Source organism: Pteropus vampyrus, unplaced genomic scaffold (assembly GCF_000151845.1).
Source record: "Pteropus vampyrus isolate Shadow unplaced genomic scaffold, Pvam_2.0 Scaffold66, whole genome shotgun sequence".
Classification (NCBI taxonomy): domain Eukaryota; kingdom Metazoa; phylum Chordata; class Mammalia; order Chiroptera; family Pteropodidae; genus Pteropus; species Pteropus vampyrus.
Window position 1 is genome coordinate 1,657,956 of NW_011888847.1, and position 19,708 is coordinate 1,677,663.

At 49.1% G+C, this 19,708-nt stretch overlaps 1 protein-coding gene across 1 annotated transcript in view; it reads left to right on the forward strand.

Moving 5' to 3' along the window:
- Nucleotides 1-1,863: 1,863 nt before the first annotated feature.
- The window catches only part of KCNK12 (potassium two pore domain channel subfamily K member 12), a 45,489-nt gene continuing 27,644 nt past the window's right edge, over nt 1,864-19,708 (forward strand). Inside the window, exon 1 of the mRNA XM_011361314.2 lies at nt 1,864-2,851. Coding sequence (XP_011359616.1) covers nt 2,461-2,851 — 391 coding nt within the window. The 5' untranslated portion in view covers nt 1,864-2,460. The remainder of the gene's footprint in view (nt 2,852-19,708) is intronic.

The window sequence follows — 19,708 nt, forward strand, 5'->3', positions numbered from 1 at the left end:
TCTGATAAAGGAGGAGGGGGCTCTCATTTTTTGGTGAATGAGATGTTCTCCCCCTCACACAGAGGATCCCCTGCCCCTTTCTAAGATCACTGCCACATGCCACCCAGTGCCAGGAGGCCTGGTTCTGACTATGGTGGCAGTAGCATTTTTCCCCATTTGTCCCCTCCCTAACACAGAGGGGAGTGCACTTGGCTCCATCTACAAACTGAAGAAACTTTTCGAGGGTGATTCAAGACTCCAATGCGCCCTGGTTTGGGAAAATCAGCGTCTCAAGCCAGATGCTTTTGAGCTCTCCTACAGCTCTCTGCACCACCACCCCCAGACTCCACTTGGGGCAAGGGGTCAGAGGGCCCCAGTTTCCAGGCCACAAAATGCTCACTGAGTGGTAGAGGCTCTTTCAGACACCACTTTGATCATCCTGACCCTCAGGGAACTGACACTGCTGCCAGCACTTTGGGTCTACCTTCGCTTGAGTGTTTTCTATGGTAGAGGCCAAATAGCCAGGTATTTGGGGGGGCGGGGGGAGCAGGTCTGCATTTTGCCATAGTTCACCCACCTAAGTTTTTGACGCACAGTCACCATTATTACTTTTTTATTTTCTGTCATCTGTGTCATCTCATCATCATCAGAGTTCCCCTTTCTTGTGAAAGGGGAAGAGACAGAGAAAAGGCTAGCTGCCCAAAGAAGGCAGTTCTCCATCTGGACCAAGGGTATTCCTCACCACAGAACTTTGTGGCCCAGGCAAAGCCAGCCTGCGACCCATGGGCCGCAAAGCTCCCGCGATAGTGCAGAGCATTCTTTGTGTTTTCAGGTCGTGGAAGGGCAGAGGGGGCAATAATTTCCCCCAGTGCCCAAGAGCATTCCCCCTAACCCCACCGGCCTGAGGGGGAGGTCGGAGCCAGCTAGTGAGCTCCCCCTACACCTCCTCTACCCACCCTGTCGCAGCCAGGTTCTTATCCAAGCTTCCCAATCCCGCGCTGGAGGTGTCAGGGAGCTGGGGTGGCAAGAGGAAGTCCTAGCAGCAGGGTGGGCCTGGACGCTTCCTTCTGTGGTGGCACCTTCCTTGGTCCCCTACTTGCGCTTGACTCCTCCCCTGTCTCTATTCTGCAGCATCCCTGCCTTGTCAGTGCGCAGCTTCAGTGACCCCACTGGCCTCCGATTGGGGGGGACACACAAGAGGTAGAAAGGTAAACAGATATCGTTTTGGGGAGCACAGCGCAGCAGGGTGACCAGCCTCGCTCTGCCCCGCGGGCCCCCGCAGCCCAAGAGTCACCCGCCCCGCGGCTGCGGCACAGATGCGCTGTCCGCGGTGCTGACGCCGGCAGCCCGCTCAGTCGAGAGGGGGAGGAGACGCCCTCATTCCCCAGTCGCCCGGAGCCGAGTGATCCCATCCCCACTTCTTCCCAAGCGGGCTCATTTCCCTCAAAGGAACCCTCCGAGACACGGAGCTGTGGATGGATCCAGGAAGAAGAAGCGAGCAAGAGGGAACTTAAACTTCGAACTGGAGCCCTTGAAACCCGGTGTCGGGGGGACTCGTGCCATGCGGCCCCCAGCCCCTGAGACCTCGGGCACCATTAAGTTGAACAAAGTTTGGAGGCAGCTTGGAGATAAGGGAGGGATTCTGGAACCGAAGTGCAGAGAGGGGCCAAATGGGGTTCCCGGGCGGGGCGGTAGCTAGCACCGTAGTCCGGACACCTGCTTTGGTGTCCCGCTTTAGTGCCGCCAGAACGACCGGGAGGCGTCGCAGCAGCCCATCTCCCCACCCCTTCCTTCTCTTCCTTACTCCCCCACCCCCACCCCCACCCCAACACCCCGCCCCGGGCGCGGGTGACTCCGCCTCTCTGTGCCGGGCGGCTCTCCGGCTGGAGCTGGAAAGGGAGCGCTTCCCCGGACGCAGCTCGGTTCTGAGGCTCCTAAGCCGACGCCGCTAGCTCAGGCCCTGGGGCGGGAGCTGGACTGCCGGCGCAGCCTGCACCTGGGAACCGCCGAGCCGGGAACGCCTCATGGGATGCCCCTCGTGGCTCTCTTCGTGCCCTGCTGCCGCGTCCCAGTCCTAGGCGCCCGGGCTCCACAGCCCGCCCCGCCCGCAGTCCGCGGCCTGTCTGGAGAGGAGTATGAGGCCCGGGGGCCCGCGGACGCCAGCCACAGGGAGGCAGGGGCCTAGCATCAGACCCCCGCGCCCTCGGGTGGCTGGTGAGGAGCCACGGGAGCCGGCGAGGCGTCGGGGCGGGGAGAGAAGCGCCTCAGCACCGGTGCTGGAAGGGCCGCGGGACCCGTGTGCGGCCTGAGCGCCAAGGAGGAGGCGGAGGCGCCCCACCGTCCGTGCTCTGGGGAGGCGGCGAGGGGCTCCGCGGCGGCCCCAGACCACTGGCCACCATCCTCACGCTTCTGCTCCCGCGGGGGGGATGTCGCGGCCCGGGCCACGAGCGCCGCCCCGGCCCCGGGGCTGAGCTCCGGACCATGTCCTCCCGCAGCCCCCGGCCCCCACCCCGCCGCTGCCGCCGCCGCCTGCCGCGCCCCTCCTGCTGCTGCTGCTGCTGCCGCCGCTCGCACCTTAACGAGGACACGGGCCGCTTCGTGCTGCTGGCGGCGCTCATCGGCCTCTACCTGGTGGCGGGCGCCACAGTCTTTTCCGCGCTGGAGAGCCCGGGCGAGGCGGAGGCGCGGGCGCGCTGGGGCGCCACGCTGCGCAACTTCAGCGCGGCGCACGGCGTGGCGGAGCCGGAGCTGCGCGCCTTCCTCCGGCACTACGAGGCCGCGCTGGCAGCCGGCGTCCGAGCCGACGCGCTGCGCCCGCGCTGGGACTTCCCCGGCGCCTTCTACTTCGTGGGCACCGTGGTATCGACCATAGGTGAGCGGCGCGCCCCGCGTGCGTTTCCTCTCCGAGCGTTTCGCCCGCCGCCCTTGCTGCTGTTCGGCGGCTGGGTCCGCGTCTCTCGGCTCCCCTTGTCTTCGAATGCCCCATTGCCTACTTTCGTCTCACCCCCTCTTCCCTGCCCGTCCCCCTCCTCCTGCCCCTTCTCTCTCATAACTGGATTTCCGCGCGGGAGGTGGCCTGAAGGGCCCATCTCTGGCGCTCACCCAGCGGTGACTGGCCTGGCGGTGCAGCCAAATGGGGAGAACCCTCATCCAGGCGCTGGGCAGATCCAGGGGCCGCCCGCGCTCCTACACTTGCCAGATCCATGACCGAATCTCTGTGCGCCTCAGTTTTCCTCTATAAAAGGACTTGTGAACACATGTATCAGAGGCCTGCTGCTTCTTTCCTATATTTCTCATGCCCCTCGGGCCTCGGCTTCCTCACACAAATGTTTTAGAAAGCCCCTCCTCTTTCCACTAACAGCGTTTTTATCTCCTTTCTCCCTCTCTCCCTCCCTCCATCTCTCTCTTTTCTTTCCCACACTCTCCCCTCAGTGTCCTCTAGCCCTTTCCCCCACCGGGGGAGTGCGACCACTTTCCCCCAAATCTCTTTCCTAGATCTCCTTCCCACCTGCTTCTCCTGGAGTCTACACTGACCCCTCCTCAAGAAAAGCCCTTGAGACTTGGAGACCAAGACTTCAGCCGCTCTTATTCTGGGCCCCCCTTGGTTCTCTGCCCCTTCTCCCTGCCCCACCCTCCACTTTCCCTTCAATTTCTTCACCTCTTTTCTTTGTTACCTTGCCATTTTTTGTCCAACCAATAGTGGCACCAAGGGGTAGCCCCATGGTAGTGTTGGGGTTAGTTTCTTTATATTCTCCACCATCCCTTCTCACTTTTTGGTATAAACAGTTCATGGTTCCACAACCTTGCAAAAAAAGGCTTTGTAAATACATTTCGAAGCCCCCCACTTCTCCCACTTTCACACCTCCTCTGAGCTTCTCCTTAGAGATCCTGGAGCCACCACTGCTCACCACTACTGTCTCTTCTTGTTCGCTCACCAACTTTCACTCTCCCCTCTCCTTTCCTTGGGCCCTGGGTGTCAACACGAAACAGACCTCCTCCCCAGTTACTGTACAGAGTGCAGAAAAAATACAAGATTTTCACTTTGGCAAGACTTTATATGTGTCCCACCTATTCCTGCTTGGAGTCCCAGGGTGGGAGAAGGCACTTGGCTAGTTGAACCTTTAGTCACTCCACTGGTGGTAGTTTTGGAGGAGGGGGCTGGATTCACTGGGCTGTGAGGAATTTCATAGACATACCTTCCATGGGTGGGTTCTGGGTTAGCTTGCTATGCCAGCTGGGAGGAGGGCATGGACTAACTGACCAGCATAAGCCATCACAGATGGCTGCTGGGAGGCAGAGAGAAAGACTGCATCCATGTGCAGGATGTGAGCTGCTAGATATGTCTCTCTGAGTATGTATATATGGTCTACTAAAGGGCTTCCTTTCCTTCAATGATTTTTCATGTGTCATGCTTTATCCGATTATTTTAAATAAAAGAGGCAAATATGGCTCAATTCCAAAGCACACGCAGATTGGATAAAAATACCCTTTAAAAGCTATATCATGTTGTTATGGTGATTGAAGATATAAAATGACCCCCTCAAAAAAAAATCCCCTTTTAAGAGCTGCATCAAGTTGCTATAGCAACTAGAGTTTTTTTTTAAGTGCTTTAAAAGTACTAAGGATGCTTGGTCCTGGAAGATGACATCATGTGTTCATAACTCATTATTGATTTGTGCTCTTCCTCTGTAAACATCCTTTTGCTCTCTTCCACCTAGAGGCACACCTGTGCACATATTGGGTGCCATAGTATTTCTCTCCCAGTGATATGCTTTAGCTTTGGGTTCTTCATGGAGCCTGAAGGCTAAAAGGAAAGTTGTTAGCAATGTCTGCCCCTTCGGGCTGTGAGTTCATCCAGATGGGGCCCCATTCCAGTGACCTGTGGTCTCTGTGCCTCTGGGATGAGCTCCCATCGATTTCTTTATTCACTACCCAGCCACAGCTTCTAAAGCTCCTCTCAGCTCTTTGCACAAAATCAAGTCCGTGTGTTGGCAAATTGTTCCAAGCCCCAGCCTTTAATCTACTGGCAGGAATGACTGTTCTTTAGTCAAGTGGAAAAGAACTATGTTCTTTCTTGATTTGTGTTTTTTGGATGTAGGCAAGCAGTGTAGGAGGGCTGAAGTGTGTGGCTCTGTTACGAATGACCTAGCACATTGTTTCCAAAATCTGCTACAGGAAGACATTCATCTCGAAGGGGAACTGCACTCAGGGACCAGAACTAGCCCTTTGCAGGGGTGCCAAGATAGCCTCATGGGTAGCGGGGGCTCTCTCAGTTATCTACCTGCTATCGTGGTCTGGGGGAGTGTTCAAATTGGTCAGATAAGTTCTGCTGAATCCCAAAGTAGCATGATTGTCATTTCAGCCTTCTCTTGCAAAGTATACTTGGATGAGGTTTAAGTAAAGACCTACTTATGTCAGTTTCTCTTCTGCTTACATAGTTCCTACCCCTTAAATATCCTGAGTCTTCAGAGACAATTATTATTACTGGTGCTTTTATGGATTCAGCATCACAGGGAGCCAAAGATCAGTCCAAAATGGGCAGTCAGTGTTCTCTATCTGCTACCTCGTCCAGTGAAGAGGAAAATTAACATGCACTCAGTTTTATTTGATCAGTGAATATCACAGCATCAAATGTCCATGCAGCAGTGTGGACATTGTGTGTGCGTGCGAGTGTGTGTGTGTGTGTGTGTGTGTGTGTGTGTGTGTGTGTGTTGTAGACCCAGATAAATGATTTATCTAAACTTTAGTATAGAAAACCATTCATTCCATAAATATGATGTGTTGTGCACGTCAGGCCTGGTTCTATATTTCGAAAAGTTAAAGTTTATCCTACAAGGCAAAAGTTAAAGCGTATTCCTGTGTGTGCTGTTGGATTGCAGCGTTTATGGACAGCATATCTTGGCTGTTCTTACTAAATATGATTAAAGCAAGGAGGGGGCCTTTCGTCCAATCCTATGTGGCACAGAGTGTTAAAGGACTTGTCTTAGGTCACAGTTAATTCTGTGTTTAGCTGGGTCCAGAATCCAAGTTATGCAGTGTTTGTTCTATCAATTTCATATAATTGGTGGGCATATTCTTGTTTGAGACTGAAGTATTTAATGGGTGTGTGTGTGTGTGTGTGTGTGTGTGTGATATCAGGGCAGGGCTGGGCAGGGGGACTGGCCTGTTGATCAGGCCAACAACTGATTAAATCCAGAGAAAACTTGAAGGAACAGATTTATCTTCGAGGTCACAATGACCTGAAGCATCCGGCAGGTCTTAGACAGCCAGGAAGGCAAGATCCAACCAAGAAGGTCAGAGAATGGAATGCTAGCAAATGGGAGATATTCTGGTAAGCTCTGGTCCAAGGGCAGAAGCCACTTGCTCTCACCTTCATTTGTGTGTGTGTGTTTAGGGAAGGGGAAGAAAGGGCAGGAATGGGCCTTCAGCTAGAGGGAGGCACAGAAGAAAATTTTAGATGTGCCTGTGTGTACCGAAGGTTAGATGGAACATCATGATGAGATGCAATATTTGTTTTGACATTTGGCTTGAACAGGGTCCCATATCCATAACTAGTCAGTTTGCAACTGTGTAGACATACATGTGTGTCCACATGGCACAGACCCAGTGAGAAAATTTGCCAATGATTGGTCAGCAGTAACTAAGACTGTATAGAAAGTCAATCTGAATAACTCAAGCAAAATAAAAATCTACTTTGTGGTCTAAATTATTCATATTAATTGTTTACACTGAACTGAAATCCTGAGTAATTATTATTTCTCCCACTTATGCTATGTGACATGTTCCCAAGGGGTTGAAATCAAGTTTGTTTTAATGTGAATGTATCATTTATTCTTCCCCCCCACTTAACAAAATCCAAGACAAGCATAATTCATTAAAGATGCACGTGTGGTCTTTGGCAGGTTGTTATCTGTATCCCCTGAAACTACATTGAACTCCTAAAGCTAAAGATGGTGGTTGTGTTCTTTTAGTACTAAGCAGTATTCTTGGAGGCAGTGCTGTAGCTCAAAGATATTTAAATAATCCAAAGAGCATTAATCCATCATTTGACATCCTAAAGGATGTTTTATTGGTTTACTTTGAAAAGATTAAAAGGAAACTCTCCAGTGGGGTTTTAATTATGCAACTGCTGTCAGATTTACACATGGGGAAGAACATATTTAAAAGTCTTTTTCAAATGGCAGCTTGATATAAACAGAAATATTTTTGCTTCCTTTTATTAGGTTTTCTGGCAGCATATTTCAGCTATAAAGCTAAAACCACGCCGCTATAGATGGGATGGTGTAGGTATGAGAGTTGTCACTTTTGGCACTGCATAATTTAGCTTGCTACTTTCAGAATTAGGCACACTTAATTATTCAACCACGAGATTAGTAACAAGTCCTAACTTTTTTCCTCTTTTTTTAACGTGGATTTAAAAATGTTTTTTGCTTCAAAAGAAACATGAGACCAAAATGTCACTACCACATTTACATTGGACTTTTTCTAATATGTATGTAATCCAGCTGGAAGTGGTTCTGATACCAGGAGCAAAATACATTACCCAGATGGAGAGGACCACTTTTCTTCACTTATTTCCCATATCAACTATTTTTTATTGAAAGATGATGCTATGACAACTTTGAAAGATATTTAGGAGTAAAAAAAAATATATAGCATTAGATTTGAAACTCTAGATGGAAGCAGGAAATGCATTTTCATTCACTGCTCCATCTTCAGCCCTAGCACTGGACCCAGCATATAGTAAACACTCAATAATTATTTGTTCAATGAATAAGACAACAAGGAACTTGTAATTCACTTGCCCTAACCCAACTCTTCATTTTTGCATGTTTCCCTGCAGTTCTTTATCATACCTTTTGTAGAGAAAAGGAAGGGAACTAACTGGTCTATGCCAAGCTGCTTCTCTTTTGTTAAAATTTTATCAATGTCGTGTACATGTTTTCCCTTAGTCTTTAGTAGGTGCATAATATGTATCCCATTTGGCTGATGTTCTATAATTTACTACCCCTATTACTGGTAGCTGGGCAGATCCTTGTTTGCGGCTATTTGAATAATGCCACAGTGATCATCTTTATGTAGATAGCCTTTTCTTTCTGTAATATCTCCTTGGATTGAATTCCCAGCGGTGACATTGCTGAGTCAATGAATACTGCTGTCTGCATGACTCTTGTGGCCGGCCCCTTTTTGAATGAGGTTACTGCCTGGTCTTTCCCGAGCTGAGCCTACGCCTCTACAAAGCCTAGCAGAGGCTGGAATATTGTCCAGCTAATCGTTCCATGGAAACGGGCCAGAGATCCACTTGGATCTCTCCAGAGAGATCCCAGAGGTGGAACCCCCCACCTCCAGTCTTCAGTCTCCCTTGCTTTAATGAGAGCCACTTCCTATGGAGAGTTTCGGGTGAGTGGAGAAGGTCTCCAGGAAGGAGAGACAGACTGCAGAGCTTTCAGGCCATCAAAAACTGAGAGAGAAGGACACCTGGATCCTCTCCCCTTCTGTCTCCTGTGCTCCCAGGATATTCTGCCCCTACTCCTGGGCCAAGACAGCTGAGGGAGAGCATTTTCCCTTCAGTCCTGACTGTGCCTAGGAGCCCCAGCCTGAAACAGTTTAGAATTGTGCCACATAGAGCAAAGATCTACTCCTGGATGGCACCATCGAAATCCTCCAGAACTGTCCCCAAGCATTTAGGTCATTTTGTCAACAAAAGCCAACACTCAGCCCATTTAGAAAACAGATAAGAGCAGAGCTGCTCTAACTGGGAGTGGGGGCCAGAGCCCTGGCCATCAGGCTCCCCTGGGACACTGCGTACTCCCCAAAGCCTTCTCTGAGGAGGCCTAGAGATCACCCAAGACCAACCGGAAGAGGCTAACTTAGCTTTGTTCCTCATTTTACACTAAGTTCAGAGAGGGGAGAGGTGGCCCAAGGTTACACAGCAAGCCAGAGGGGCATTTGCTGAGATCCAGAGCTCACCCAGAACCCTGCTATGTGGATTCTGAGGTCCTTGACCTCAAGGCTTGAGCTCTTGCCCTGCCCTGGAAGAGTTTCCTGAATACTGCTGAAGCTCACGCGCGCTCTCTCTCGCGCGCTCTCTCTCTCTCTCTCTCTCTCTCTCTCTCTCTCTCTCTCTCTCTCTCTCTCATTGCCTAATTAATGGGACAAGTACAGAACCAGAACCTCCAGCCATGGTTCTCCTGAGCAGGTCCCAGTCTTCCCAGCAGGGGTGAGATTAAGCCATACATCCAGGAGAAAGGGGAAGAGCTTGTAGAGAGGAGGCAGGGCATCTGAGGAGCAGCAGAGTAAGTGGAGTGTCTTGGAGGTATCCTCCAGGGAAAAGATCCTGCTCCATATGAAGGTGGTGGGGAAGCCTTGGGTCTGTTTGAAGGTGGAGTTCAGTGCCCCCACCACCCCATCAACTACAGTGGGACTCTCTTTGCCCTTGCGTATCTGCCTCGGATTCAGAGGAGCTGGGAGACAAAGCAAAAGGCCATTGTGTTTCTGCGGTCACCGCTTGCTCTGGGTCTTTCTCAGTCTTCTGACTCTCCCTTTGCCTCTGTCCAGCTCCACTGACTTTCCCAGGATCCAGGGCTGGGACAAGGGCTGCCAGCCAGCAAACTAGAATATGTGGGGCTATGGGCACGCTGGGCAGTCTTGGTCCTTGACCTCACCCAGGGCAGGGGCAGGATTTTGATGCAGGGAAGGTTGGGGAGGTGAAGGGTCTTGAGTCTGTGAGGTCATAGGACTTTCCATGGGATGGAGAAAAGCCTTTTCACAGTATAGGGGAGTTGCTGGGAGAGAGTGGAGAGAGAACCAAAGCCCATTGGTCCTCACCCCAAGCCAGCTCACAGCTGCCGCCACTGCCATCAGGCTCTGGCCCCAGAAGTTCTATCCTGAACCACCCGCTATTCCCTAGCCACTGGTGGCTGTGGTAGGGGATGCTTTGGACCCTGTTTGTGTGTGTTGCTCTGGGCTTGGGTTTCAGTCCCAACTCTGCCACTTACAAGCCATGTGCTCCTGACAAGTGAATGTACCTCTCCTCACCTTGGTTTCCTCTGTAAAGTGAGGATAACAATGGTAACTTGAATGAGCTAATTTGTGTACAGTGCCTGGCAGGCCCTCGGTAAGCATTAGCTGCCCAGAGCTGGGGTAGCCCCGTTAGCAAGCCCTGTGCTGCCTCACTGCACAGGAGGGAAACTGAGGCAGTGCTCATCCCCTGCAGCTAACCTGGCTACACCACTCTGAGCACAGCCCTCTGGAACTCAGCCACCCCTGCAGTGTGGCATCTGCCATGCTGCCATTGGCCACTGTCTCTGGGGCATGTTGCTGTCCGATACTATTATGTAACTGGCCTGGAAGGGTGCTTTTAAAATATGTTTTCTTAATTCCTTACGTGTGTGCTCTTTAATTTTTTTGAAGAACATATTTGGGGAATAATTGAACAAGTGACTGAGTGATGGGTTAAACCAGTGTTCCCAAGTGCACCTCTGTTCCCCGCTTCAAAAGCAAAGCCCTGGGAAGCCACCCCCTGCTACTGTGCTGGTTTCCAGGTGGGCTTGGGCCTCTTAACCATGCTTTGACTTCAGGAGAGGTCATGAAGCTGAGACCAGCAGAGAGGCCAGAGACGGTGAGGTCAGGCCCTACCACACGCCTCTGAGGTGAATTTGGTGTTGGGACTGCAGTGGAGGTTGCTAAAGGATGGCGCCAAGGCAAACAGCCCCACTGTGATGGGAGCCAGGTTGCTGCTCCTGACTCCAGGCCTAGATTTCACCCTGTATCCTGCACCCTGCAGCTACTGCAGCTCCCCTGAGTGATGGAAAAAGCACTCCCAGTCGGAGGCCTTCGGGCACAGGACAGGGGACTCTGCAGGAACTGCCAGCATCTCCCCTCATCAGAATGCACCATGCCAGCCTCAGGGCCTTTGTTTGGGGGAGCAGAAGGGATGACAGAAGCATCATTGGTCTCACTGACGCTCTCCCCCTACATATATGTCCTGCTTGCCAGTTTGTGTTTTCATCCGTGTTTACTCAGGAACCTCTCCCAAATCCTGGCAAAGCAATGAGGGTGCTGTTATCCCATTTCTTAGATGAAGAGAGAGTCAAAGAGGTTAAGCAACTTGCCTAGGGTCATACAGCAAGTGAGTCAATGGCAGGATAGAGGAGTCAGCGCTCCTGACTGCCCAGCATCCTCTCTGCTGCCACCGTCAGGTCTGGTGAGTGGTAGGGGCTGAGGAGGAAGAGAAAAGGGCGTGAAACAAGAGCTCAAGCACAGTTCAGGGACCTGGCTTTGGCTGTGCTATGCTCCTTGCAGCCTCAAGGGCTAGCCTGAAGCAAGGGCTGACTGCTTTCCATCCTTCCCATCCCTGCACCTCTGTGAGGAAGGCTGCCACACAGATGAAAGAGGGTAACGAGCATGGTACTTGTGCAGAGTTCACTAGAGCTCTGAAGCCTGTGTTGAAGGGAGCTTTAGAAGCTCATTGCACTAAGCTCCTGCCCAGAGAAGAGACCCCATGACCTGAGGACCCTCAGCTTTGCATTTTGGGATAGCAGCAGTGGACATGGAAAGGCAGGAACAGAAAACTAAACCAGAAGGTCTGCACTTGAGCACACCAGCCAGGAAAGTCTGAGGACACAGCCAGCTCAGGACTAGGCCTTCTGAAGGCCAGCAGGTTTGTGAGAGACTCTGCCCAAGGTCATGTGCTGCATGCACACCTGCCTAGATGATAGGGAAATGCATGAAACCAAGCACCTGCCCATGCACCACCCTCTCTAGCCACTCTTAACTTCTGGCCATCCCCCTTCACCACCTACCCCCACTCAACCCCTCTCATTCTCCCCCAAAGCCCCTACCCATAAACTCCAGGCACTTTAAGCCTCCAGGCCATTGCTCATGCTGTTCTCTCCACCTGGAATGCCCTTCCCTTTCTCTCCGTTTTCTACAGAGTAAACTTGGTTTTCAAGGCCCAGCTCAAATGAGGCCACTAGAGTGATACCTCCTACGAAGTCCATCTTACTGCCCCCAGAGTTGTGATAATTATTTGTTTCTGTGCCAGTTTTCCTGGCAATAATGCAAGTGCCGTTTGGTGAAGTTTTAAGGTATGTCAGAGCTGGCACAGGACCCAGTACATAGTAAGGTGTCAGAAATTCCTTTCCTTTCCTCTTCTTCCAGGTCAGGAGCTCTGTCTTGTAGTGCTTGTCACTGCCACATTAATAACAATAATAGCCATAATGGCAGCAGCCGTGCACTGAATGACTACTATGAAGTGGGTACTGTGTCTGGAGATGCAGATAATTAAAGCAAAGAGGTAATTTCTGTAAATCATGAAGCATAATGCTGGGTACAAAGTGGGTGATTAATCAATGTATGTTGAATGGATAGAATAAATAAATTAGTGTGAGTAACTGAAAACCTTGGACTGCTGGAAATAATTTAAAAAAATAATAATAATGAAAAAGGCAGGGCCCAGCAGGGGCTCCAGGAACCCCCCAGTGCCTCACTCTCCCTCCCAGCCCCTGGAGTCATAGGGGCTGGCCGAGCACTGGCCCCTCTGCTGGACTATTGGTTTAATGATCTGTCAGTGGCTGGCAGGTGCACAGCAGGCAGCCAGCTCATTCTGGCTTGGGTTCCACTGGCTGACAATGCTGTCTCCGTGGCTCTCTGAGTCAGCTTTGTCTTTGTCCTACCCTGCCTGGGGCCCCTTGGAGTAAAAGAAAACCAGTCGATTCTGAGCCTCAGGCCCTGTCACCCCAGGAGTGGAGGGAAAAGTTCAGTTCCGAACAAGGAGGACAGGCTTCTGGTCCCAGCTCCCCCACCCACTCACATTCCCCATCTGGCCCTGGCATTGGCCACAGCCCCCAGCCCTAAGGAGGCCCTGCTGAGTTCTACCCCTTTGCTTGGCCGTTTCCATCACCTGCCCATGGCTCACCCCATAGAAACCAGATGTTGGCTCACAAATTGGATAGAAGTTTTATCAGTAACTAAACACAATTCCACAAACCAGGAAAAACCACCACCACCCACACAACCCAGCACCATCACAATGCCTCCAAAAATACTTGGAGAGGCTTTTATTGGAATCGGGCATCTCAGCTTTCTGGAAAGTTACAGTTGAGATAAACACAAACCCCAAATCCCACTCCGCGTGACTTCTCCCTAAACCTTTCCAAATGGCCACGATCTCATTCCCAGCTGCCAAGTGTTCTGAATTCTGAGCTGCTAACACTAGGACCTGCCAGAAATGCTGCAGGGACAGCCCAGGCGGAGAGGGAGAGGAAAACACAAAACTCTGCCTATGTTGAGTTTGTTGGCACTTCCTATGGGGGCAGGGTGCATTTTGGAAACCATGCAGTTTTTGGTTGTTGGATTCTATTTTTAAATGAAGGGTGAGGAAGGAAAGCTAAGAAGACAGGTGAGCCAGGTCTGAGGGAGATCTGGAAGCCCCAGGGGGCAGGCAGGAAAGAGGGCCTGCCTGAAGTGAAACTGCGGGGCCTGACTCTCCCAGCACCCAGGAGCAAGGCTGTTCTGTTCTCTGCTATATCTCCCAGTGCTTGGCACAGGGCTTGGCACATGCGAGGGGCTCTAGAATATCTGGGGTATGAATGGCTGTTTCCCAGATTCTTGACTCTCCCTAGACACCAGTTTAAGAAAAAGTAAAATATGAAAATCCCCATTTACAAATCAGATGATGATTTACCTTGTAAAAGAAAGCTTCAGTTTGCTAAGGAATTTCTTCTAGGGTTTTTCTGTAAGTAACCAGGCACCCAAGTGCATTTAAAGTGAGATGCAACATGCAACCAGTGTGCCAGAACCCAGCAGGGCATAAAGTGCCTTGACTGCCATCGCCACCTTCACACAACCCTCCAGTTACTGAGGCAGCACAGTCTTTAATGTCAAGGGATTGTGGTCAAATTAGTGAGCGATCCAGTGGGCAGTTCCGAAGCTGTATGACAAGAGCTCAAGTAGGTAGAGTGCTGGGTACTGAGTGCAGTTGGTCAGGTGGGCTGAAGACTGAATGTAGGCCTAAAGGTTGGAAAGTGCTGGAAAGTGCGTACAAAGCCCTTTGATGTTCATTGTTCCACTAGGCAGGTGGGTGCTGTTTATGTCTCCATTTTAAGAATGAAGAAATCTGCATCACCAAGAGACAGATGCAGTGTGATCTAGCGCTTAAGGAGAGGTGCTAAGGGCCTGGGCCTGGGTTTGAATTTCAGCTCTGTCATTGACAAGGGGAGCTGGGTTTCCAGGGCATGTCTCCTGCTCATTCACTGAAGAAATTGGGCTCACTGCCTTCCCCTGCACCCCTCTCCAGTCTCCCATGCATGACCCATCTAAGACCCGGACTCGTACTCCTTGACCATCTCATTTATAACAATGTTTTCCTTCATTGTACTACAGGAGGTACTTTGCTTTGACTGTGTCCTTGCTGTGACCAGTAACTGCACTACTTTCAAAGTCGTTGACTCCAAACGCCTCTTCTTCTGACCACCACCTCCCATCCCCCCAGCTCTCCTCCTCTGTTGCCCCAGTACAACAATCCTTGGCCCTCATGACCTGCAGTCTCGTACTCTTATGTTTCCATCATCTTTTGGGGGGCTTCACTTCTTTTCTAATCCACCTTAGATTTGCTGTACTCCCTTTTCAAGGACCTTTAACTTCCTTGTCTCTCTCTCCTGTGCTATACTCCTACCCCTGCTCTGCCACCATCAAAATGCCAGTTTTTCACCTATTCTTTACCTGCACCCAAGTGGCTGAATGTGGTTGGAGAGAACCATGCACAGATGCTGACGGGTGCAACTTTAAATCAGTGACCCTTGGTACCAGCTGGATGCTCCAACTAGCAGCCCCTCCTACTACCTTTTCTACTGCGTTCTCCTCTGCTTCCCACCTCGAAACTCCCACACCCCTCACTCTGCGCACACTTCATTGAGAAAATAAAAGTAATCAGACTGTCTTATCTGCATACCCCTAAACACGCTCATCACGTGGAGCTGCTTTCTCTCTTATGACAGCAGATGAATTATCCACTTTCAAATGCCTGCTTCACTGGGTCTCATCCCCTCTTTCTCAAGGACTCTGTTCTTGTCATTCCCCAACCCCTATAGATTGTTAATTTGTTCTCCATCAGTATGCAAACATGCTATGTTTTCTTCCTTCTTAATAGACCCTTCCCTTGACCCCTGCATTGCCCTCCAGTTTCCTTCCCATTTCTCTGCTCTCCTTTACAGGAAAACTTCTCAAAAGAGTAGCCAACATTTCCTTTCTTCCCTTCCCTTCTCTCCTGGATGCATATGAAGCAAAAGTCCACCCCACCTTTCTACTGAGTTTGCTCCCGTATGGTCCCCAGCAGCCTCCTTCCTGCAAATCCAGTGATGACTTCCCTGTCCTCTTCTTACTCAGCATCTCAGCAACATTTGACAAAGCTAACCATCCCTCCTTCTTGAAATCCTCTTTTCTCTTGGCTTCTGGGACACCACGTCCTTAATCCTCACTGGTTGCTGTCTTCAGTTCCCTTTGCTGAACCCCTTCCTTTGTGTGACCTCTCGTTGTGAGAGGGCCCCCTGATCATTCCTCAGACCTTTTTCTTGGGTAGGAGAGGAAATTTCCTCTACCCTCTTAGGTTCAGTGTCTGGGGTCCTGCAAATTAAACTGACAAAATACAGATTAAGAGAAGAAAGGGCTTATTATGTATACAGACGGAGTCCTTTATAGAACAGAACTGAATACCCAAAGAAGTGGTTAGGCCAGGGGCTTGGATACCATCTTAACAAAAAGCTATAAATTGCAGAGACATTTTAAGACAAAGGAAAAGGAGTTTGGGCTTCTAAGAGTGGTAAATTGTGGGAAGGTAAAAATATGGGAAAACTAATGAAAGATAAGAGTTATTTCAGTAAAATCTGTTTTTCAGACTCAATTTCATGCAGTCTCAGTGTGGTAAGAGTGTCTCTGGTGATGAAGAGTTGTTCTCTTTTTGGTATAGCTGAAGGGAGTGAGGACATCTTCACAAAGGAAAATTAATATTCTATATTTAGCCAGATAGGGGAAGGGTAGAGAGCTTTTCCTGAGTCTATGTTTCTCTGTTACCTTCAGTTTAAACAACCCTTATGCCAAAGCCACATATTTTAGGTGGGCATACTCTGATCCCTTCACTTCCATGACTTTAAATCTCATCTAATGCTGATGGCTTCCAGGTGAACAACTCCAATCTTTGGCACTAAGCTTCAAGACTATAGGTCCAACTGCTTCGACAACCATATGGATATCTAATATGTGTCAAAACTTAAAAAGACCAGACTATAACTCTTGACTCTTGTCCTATCCAAGTCTTCCTCATCTCAATAAACAGCACCAACATGAGGAACTGTCCTGATTCCTCTTCCTCCCTAACCTTCCATATCCAATCTGTCATCAAATCCTATTAGTTCAATCAGCAAAATACATTCTGATTCCTTCCACTTGTCTCCATGACCATCTCTACTGGTCTACTCTATCCACCACCATCATCTGTTGCTAGGGCAACTAAAGCATCTCTTAAACCCAGCTTCCTCTCCATACCTGGACAACCTCTTCCCCACACAGCAAACAAAGAGATCTTTCAGGGCATAAATCAGATCAAGTCTTTCCTTCACCTGAAACCCTTCAGTGACTTCCCATTGTAGGAAATCTGACTTCTCCCCATAACCTCCAAGGCCCTGCATGATCTGGCTCTGTCCCCTGCTCCCCACCCTCAGCCTCACTGGCACCGCTCTCTTTTTCCTCAACTCATAATCGCCAAACTGGACTTATTAGAACTCAGAGCATTTGCATTTGCTGTTCCTGCTTCTTGGAGCACTGCTCCCTGACTCTTAGCATGGCTGACTTTTCAACTGCATTCAAGCCTCAATGTCTAAAACTAAAAATGTCACCCTTTGAGGAGCCTTCCCTGACCACCTTGACTATGGTAGTGTGCCCCCTCTCACCTCCAGCCACTGTCCATTGAACTTCCCTGTCTTAGTAGAGCAGGTGCCACTTTTGTAAACTATCTGGTTCATGTATTTGTTTGTGTGTTGCCTAAATGGCCACTCCCTGCTCCATGAGAGCAGGGTTCTTGTCTCTCTCATCCAATGTTACATTCCCATTGCTCAGCACAGCACCTGGTATTTGTCGAACAAATGGATGAGCTTCCAAAGCTTCAGTTTTAACATCTATAAAGTGGGAATGATAGTAGTGGCTATCCCACATGTTTGTTGGGAGAATCATATGAGACAATGAATGCAGGTGCTTAGTCTGGTCTTGGCATTTAATGAGCGCTCTAACGTGAGCTAGTGTTTTTATTAATAAATGATTTAGCTGAGGTCGCACGGTAAGTGGTAGAGCTGGACCCTGAGCCGAAGTCTCTGAGTCCAGATCTTTTGCTCATTCCAGTGCAACTGAGGTTGCAGAGTAGGTAGGCTAGGGGAACAGGGTGACCTCGGTCAGGACCAAGCCTGCCTTAGGCATGTTAAGGAACAATGACAGGTAACACTGCTTTAGTAGCTTTAGGTTGTATTGGAGGGCACTGAAAGCCAAACAGAAATGTTTCAACTTGGCCATTAGGAGTAATAAGGCTTAGTAACCATTATATGTTCTTGAGCAGAAGTGTAATGTGATGATGAGTGTTTTAGAAGAGCATTCTGGCTAATTAGTCACTATATAGTTACACCATTAAATCAGGCATCTAGTTAGACTAAATTGTTGGTCTCTAGACTGCCTGGAAACAACCAGATAATTGTGAAATCCCTTGTTTTGGCTGTTCACCTCAAACATTTAAATCAGCCCACTACCAGCTGTCCCCTCCACTTTATGGGGAACTTACGTGTCTCTTTGGGTGGTAAATCCTTGAGGAGTGTATACTTAGTTTGTATATTCAGCTCTGAACTGTGATTCCAGATTCATTCAAAAGGATTGCCAGTGTGTGTTTTCTCTTCATGAGCTCTAAGTGGCTCATGATCTTTGATAGTTATAATTTTATTTTATAGCTACTGGCAGACACACATTGAACAAAGAGTTAGCAGAATTTGGCATGTTAAACTTAGCAGCTATATATAAATTATTCTCACAATGATGTCTGCTTCACACATAATAGGCCGAAGGTCAATAAATGTTTGTTTATTTGTTTGTGTGGCAACCCAGAATGCTAAATGTTTGTGTGTAGAATGAATTGGGCAGAGGGGGATAGGGATAGGGGCCAGGGCTCCTCTGGCTTTTGGAAATGACCAGGAGAGAAGCTGTGAGAGATGGTTTCAGGAACCAAATGACAGGATCTAGTGATTAGCACTCAACAGGACTCAACATGACCTCCACTAATCTTGGGTCTTCTTGCTCTCTGTTCTTGTTTCATTTCTTAACATCAAGGCCACACATGAAGATCCAGGAAAAGGGGCTGACTGCGGGCCTGAGGATCTCTATGATGCATCCAGAGATTTCTGTGCATGTCCAATAATGGGTGAAGGCAGTTGAGGAGGCTGCAGCCATACATGAGGTGGGGAGTGAAGTCAGGCTGAGGCTGAAGGAGAAAGCCCCTTTTCCAAAGCTGGTCTCAGCAGGCAGCCCCCCCACACCTGCTCAGAGATTACTCTGAGCCTCCTGCATCCTGCAGGTGAGAAAAGCACTGGGGAAGGGTGGCAAGAATGCAACAAAGGTTGGTATGTAGCAGTGACCTTAATTCATGGCATTTTTGTCCCTAAAATCATCTTTACTTCCAACTAAATCCCTGCTTTCTTTCTTTTTTAATGTTTCCCATAAAACTTCTTTAAAAAAAAAATATATATATATATTTTTTTTATATATATAATATATATATATTATATATATATAAATATATATAAATATATATATAAATATATATATTCAGACTTGGAGTTGAGTAGTGATTAATTCTCTCCCAGTTCCAGACCTTGTCCCCTCCTGAGGATGGAGAAGGGACTCCCTCCCCAGGATGGAGAAGGGAGGAAGAAGGCATTCAGACCCTGCAGGGGAGGCCCAGCTTCTCTATGTAATATGATAGAATGAGCCAGCATCTACAAGGCCCTAGCTCTTCTCCCTTGCAATGTTTCCACGGTTTCCACCCTCAGAGTGGTGACACTGTAGTAAAAAACGCATGTCATTTAGAGCTCATTCCAGCCCCTTTGAGCAATGCACAGGGTACCAAAATGTGTTTATGCATCAAGGAGTTTGAAACTGGAGAGTTCCAGAAAAACGTGAGGTATAGATGCTGTGTGTGTGTGTTTCACATACTACATACAGCAGTGAACAAGTAGATAAATTGCCCCACTGTATGGAGCTAACATTCTAGTTGGGGGAGATGATCAATAAATAAACAAACAAACAAACAAGTTGGATGTCAGGCAGTTGGATATGCAAGTCTAGAACTCAAGGGAAAGGTCAGGGCTGAGATACAGATCTCGGATTTGTGAGCCTTCAAAAAAAAAATCAATGTTCAGACTTGACCGTAAGCCAATTCAGTCAGAATATCTGGGGATCCGACCTGGGAATTGATATTTTAAAAGTTCACTAGATGATTCTAATGGCAAGGCAGGCTGAGAGCCCTTCATAAGAGTTATTTAAAGCCCTGCCAAAGATTAGCTAGGGCAGTGGGTCTGACCCCAGCTGCATATTAAAATTATCCAGAGAGCTTTAAAAAGTCTTAATTTTCAGGTTGTGCCCCCAACATCCAATTGCATCATACTCTCTGGGGGTAGGGATTAAGAATTAGTAGTTTTTT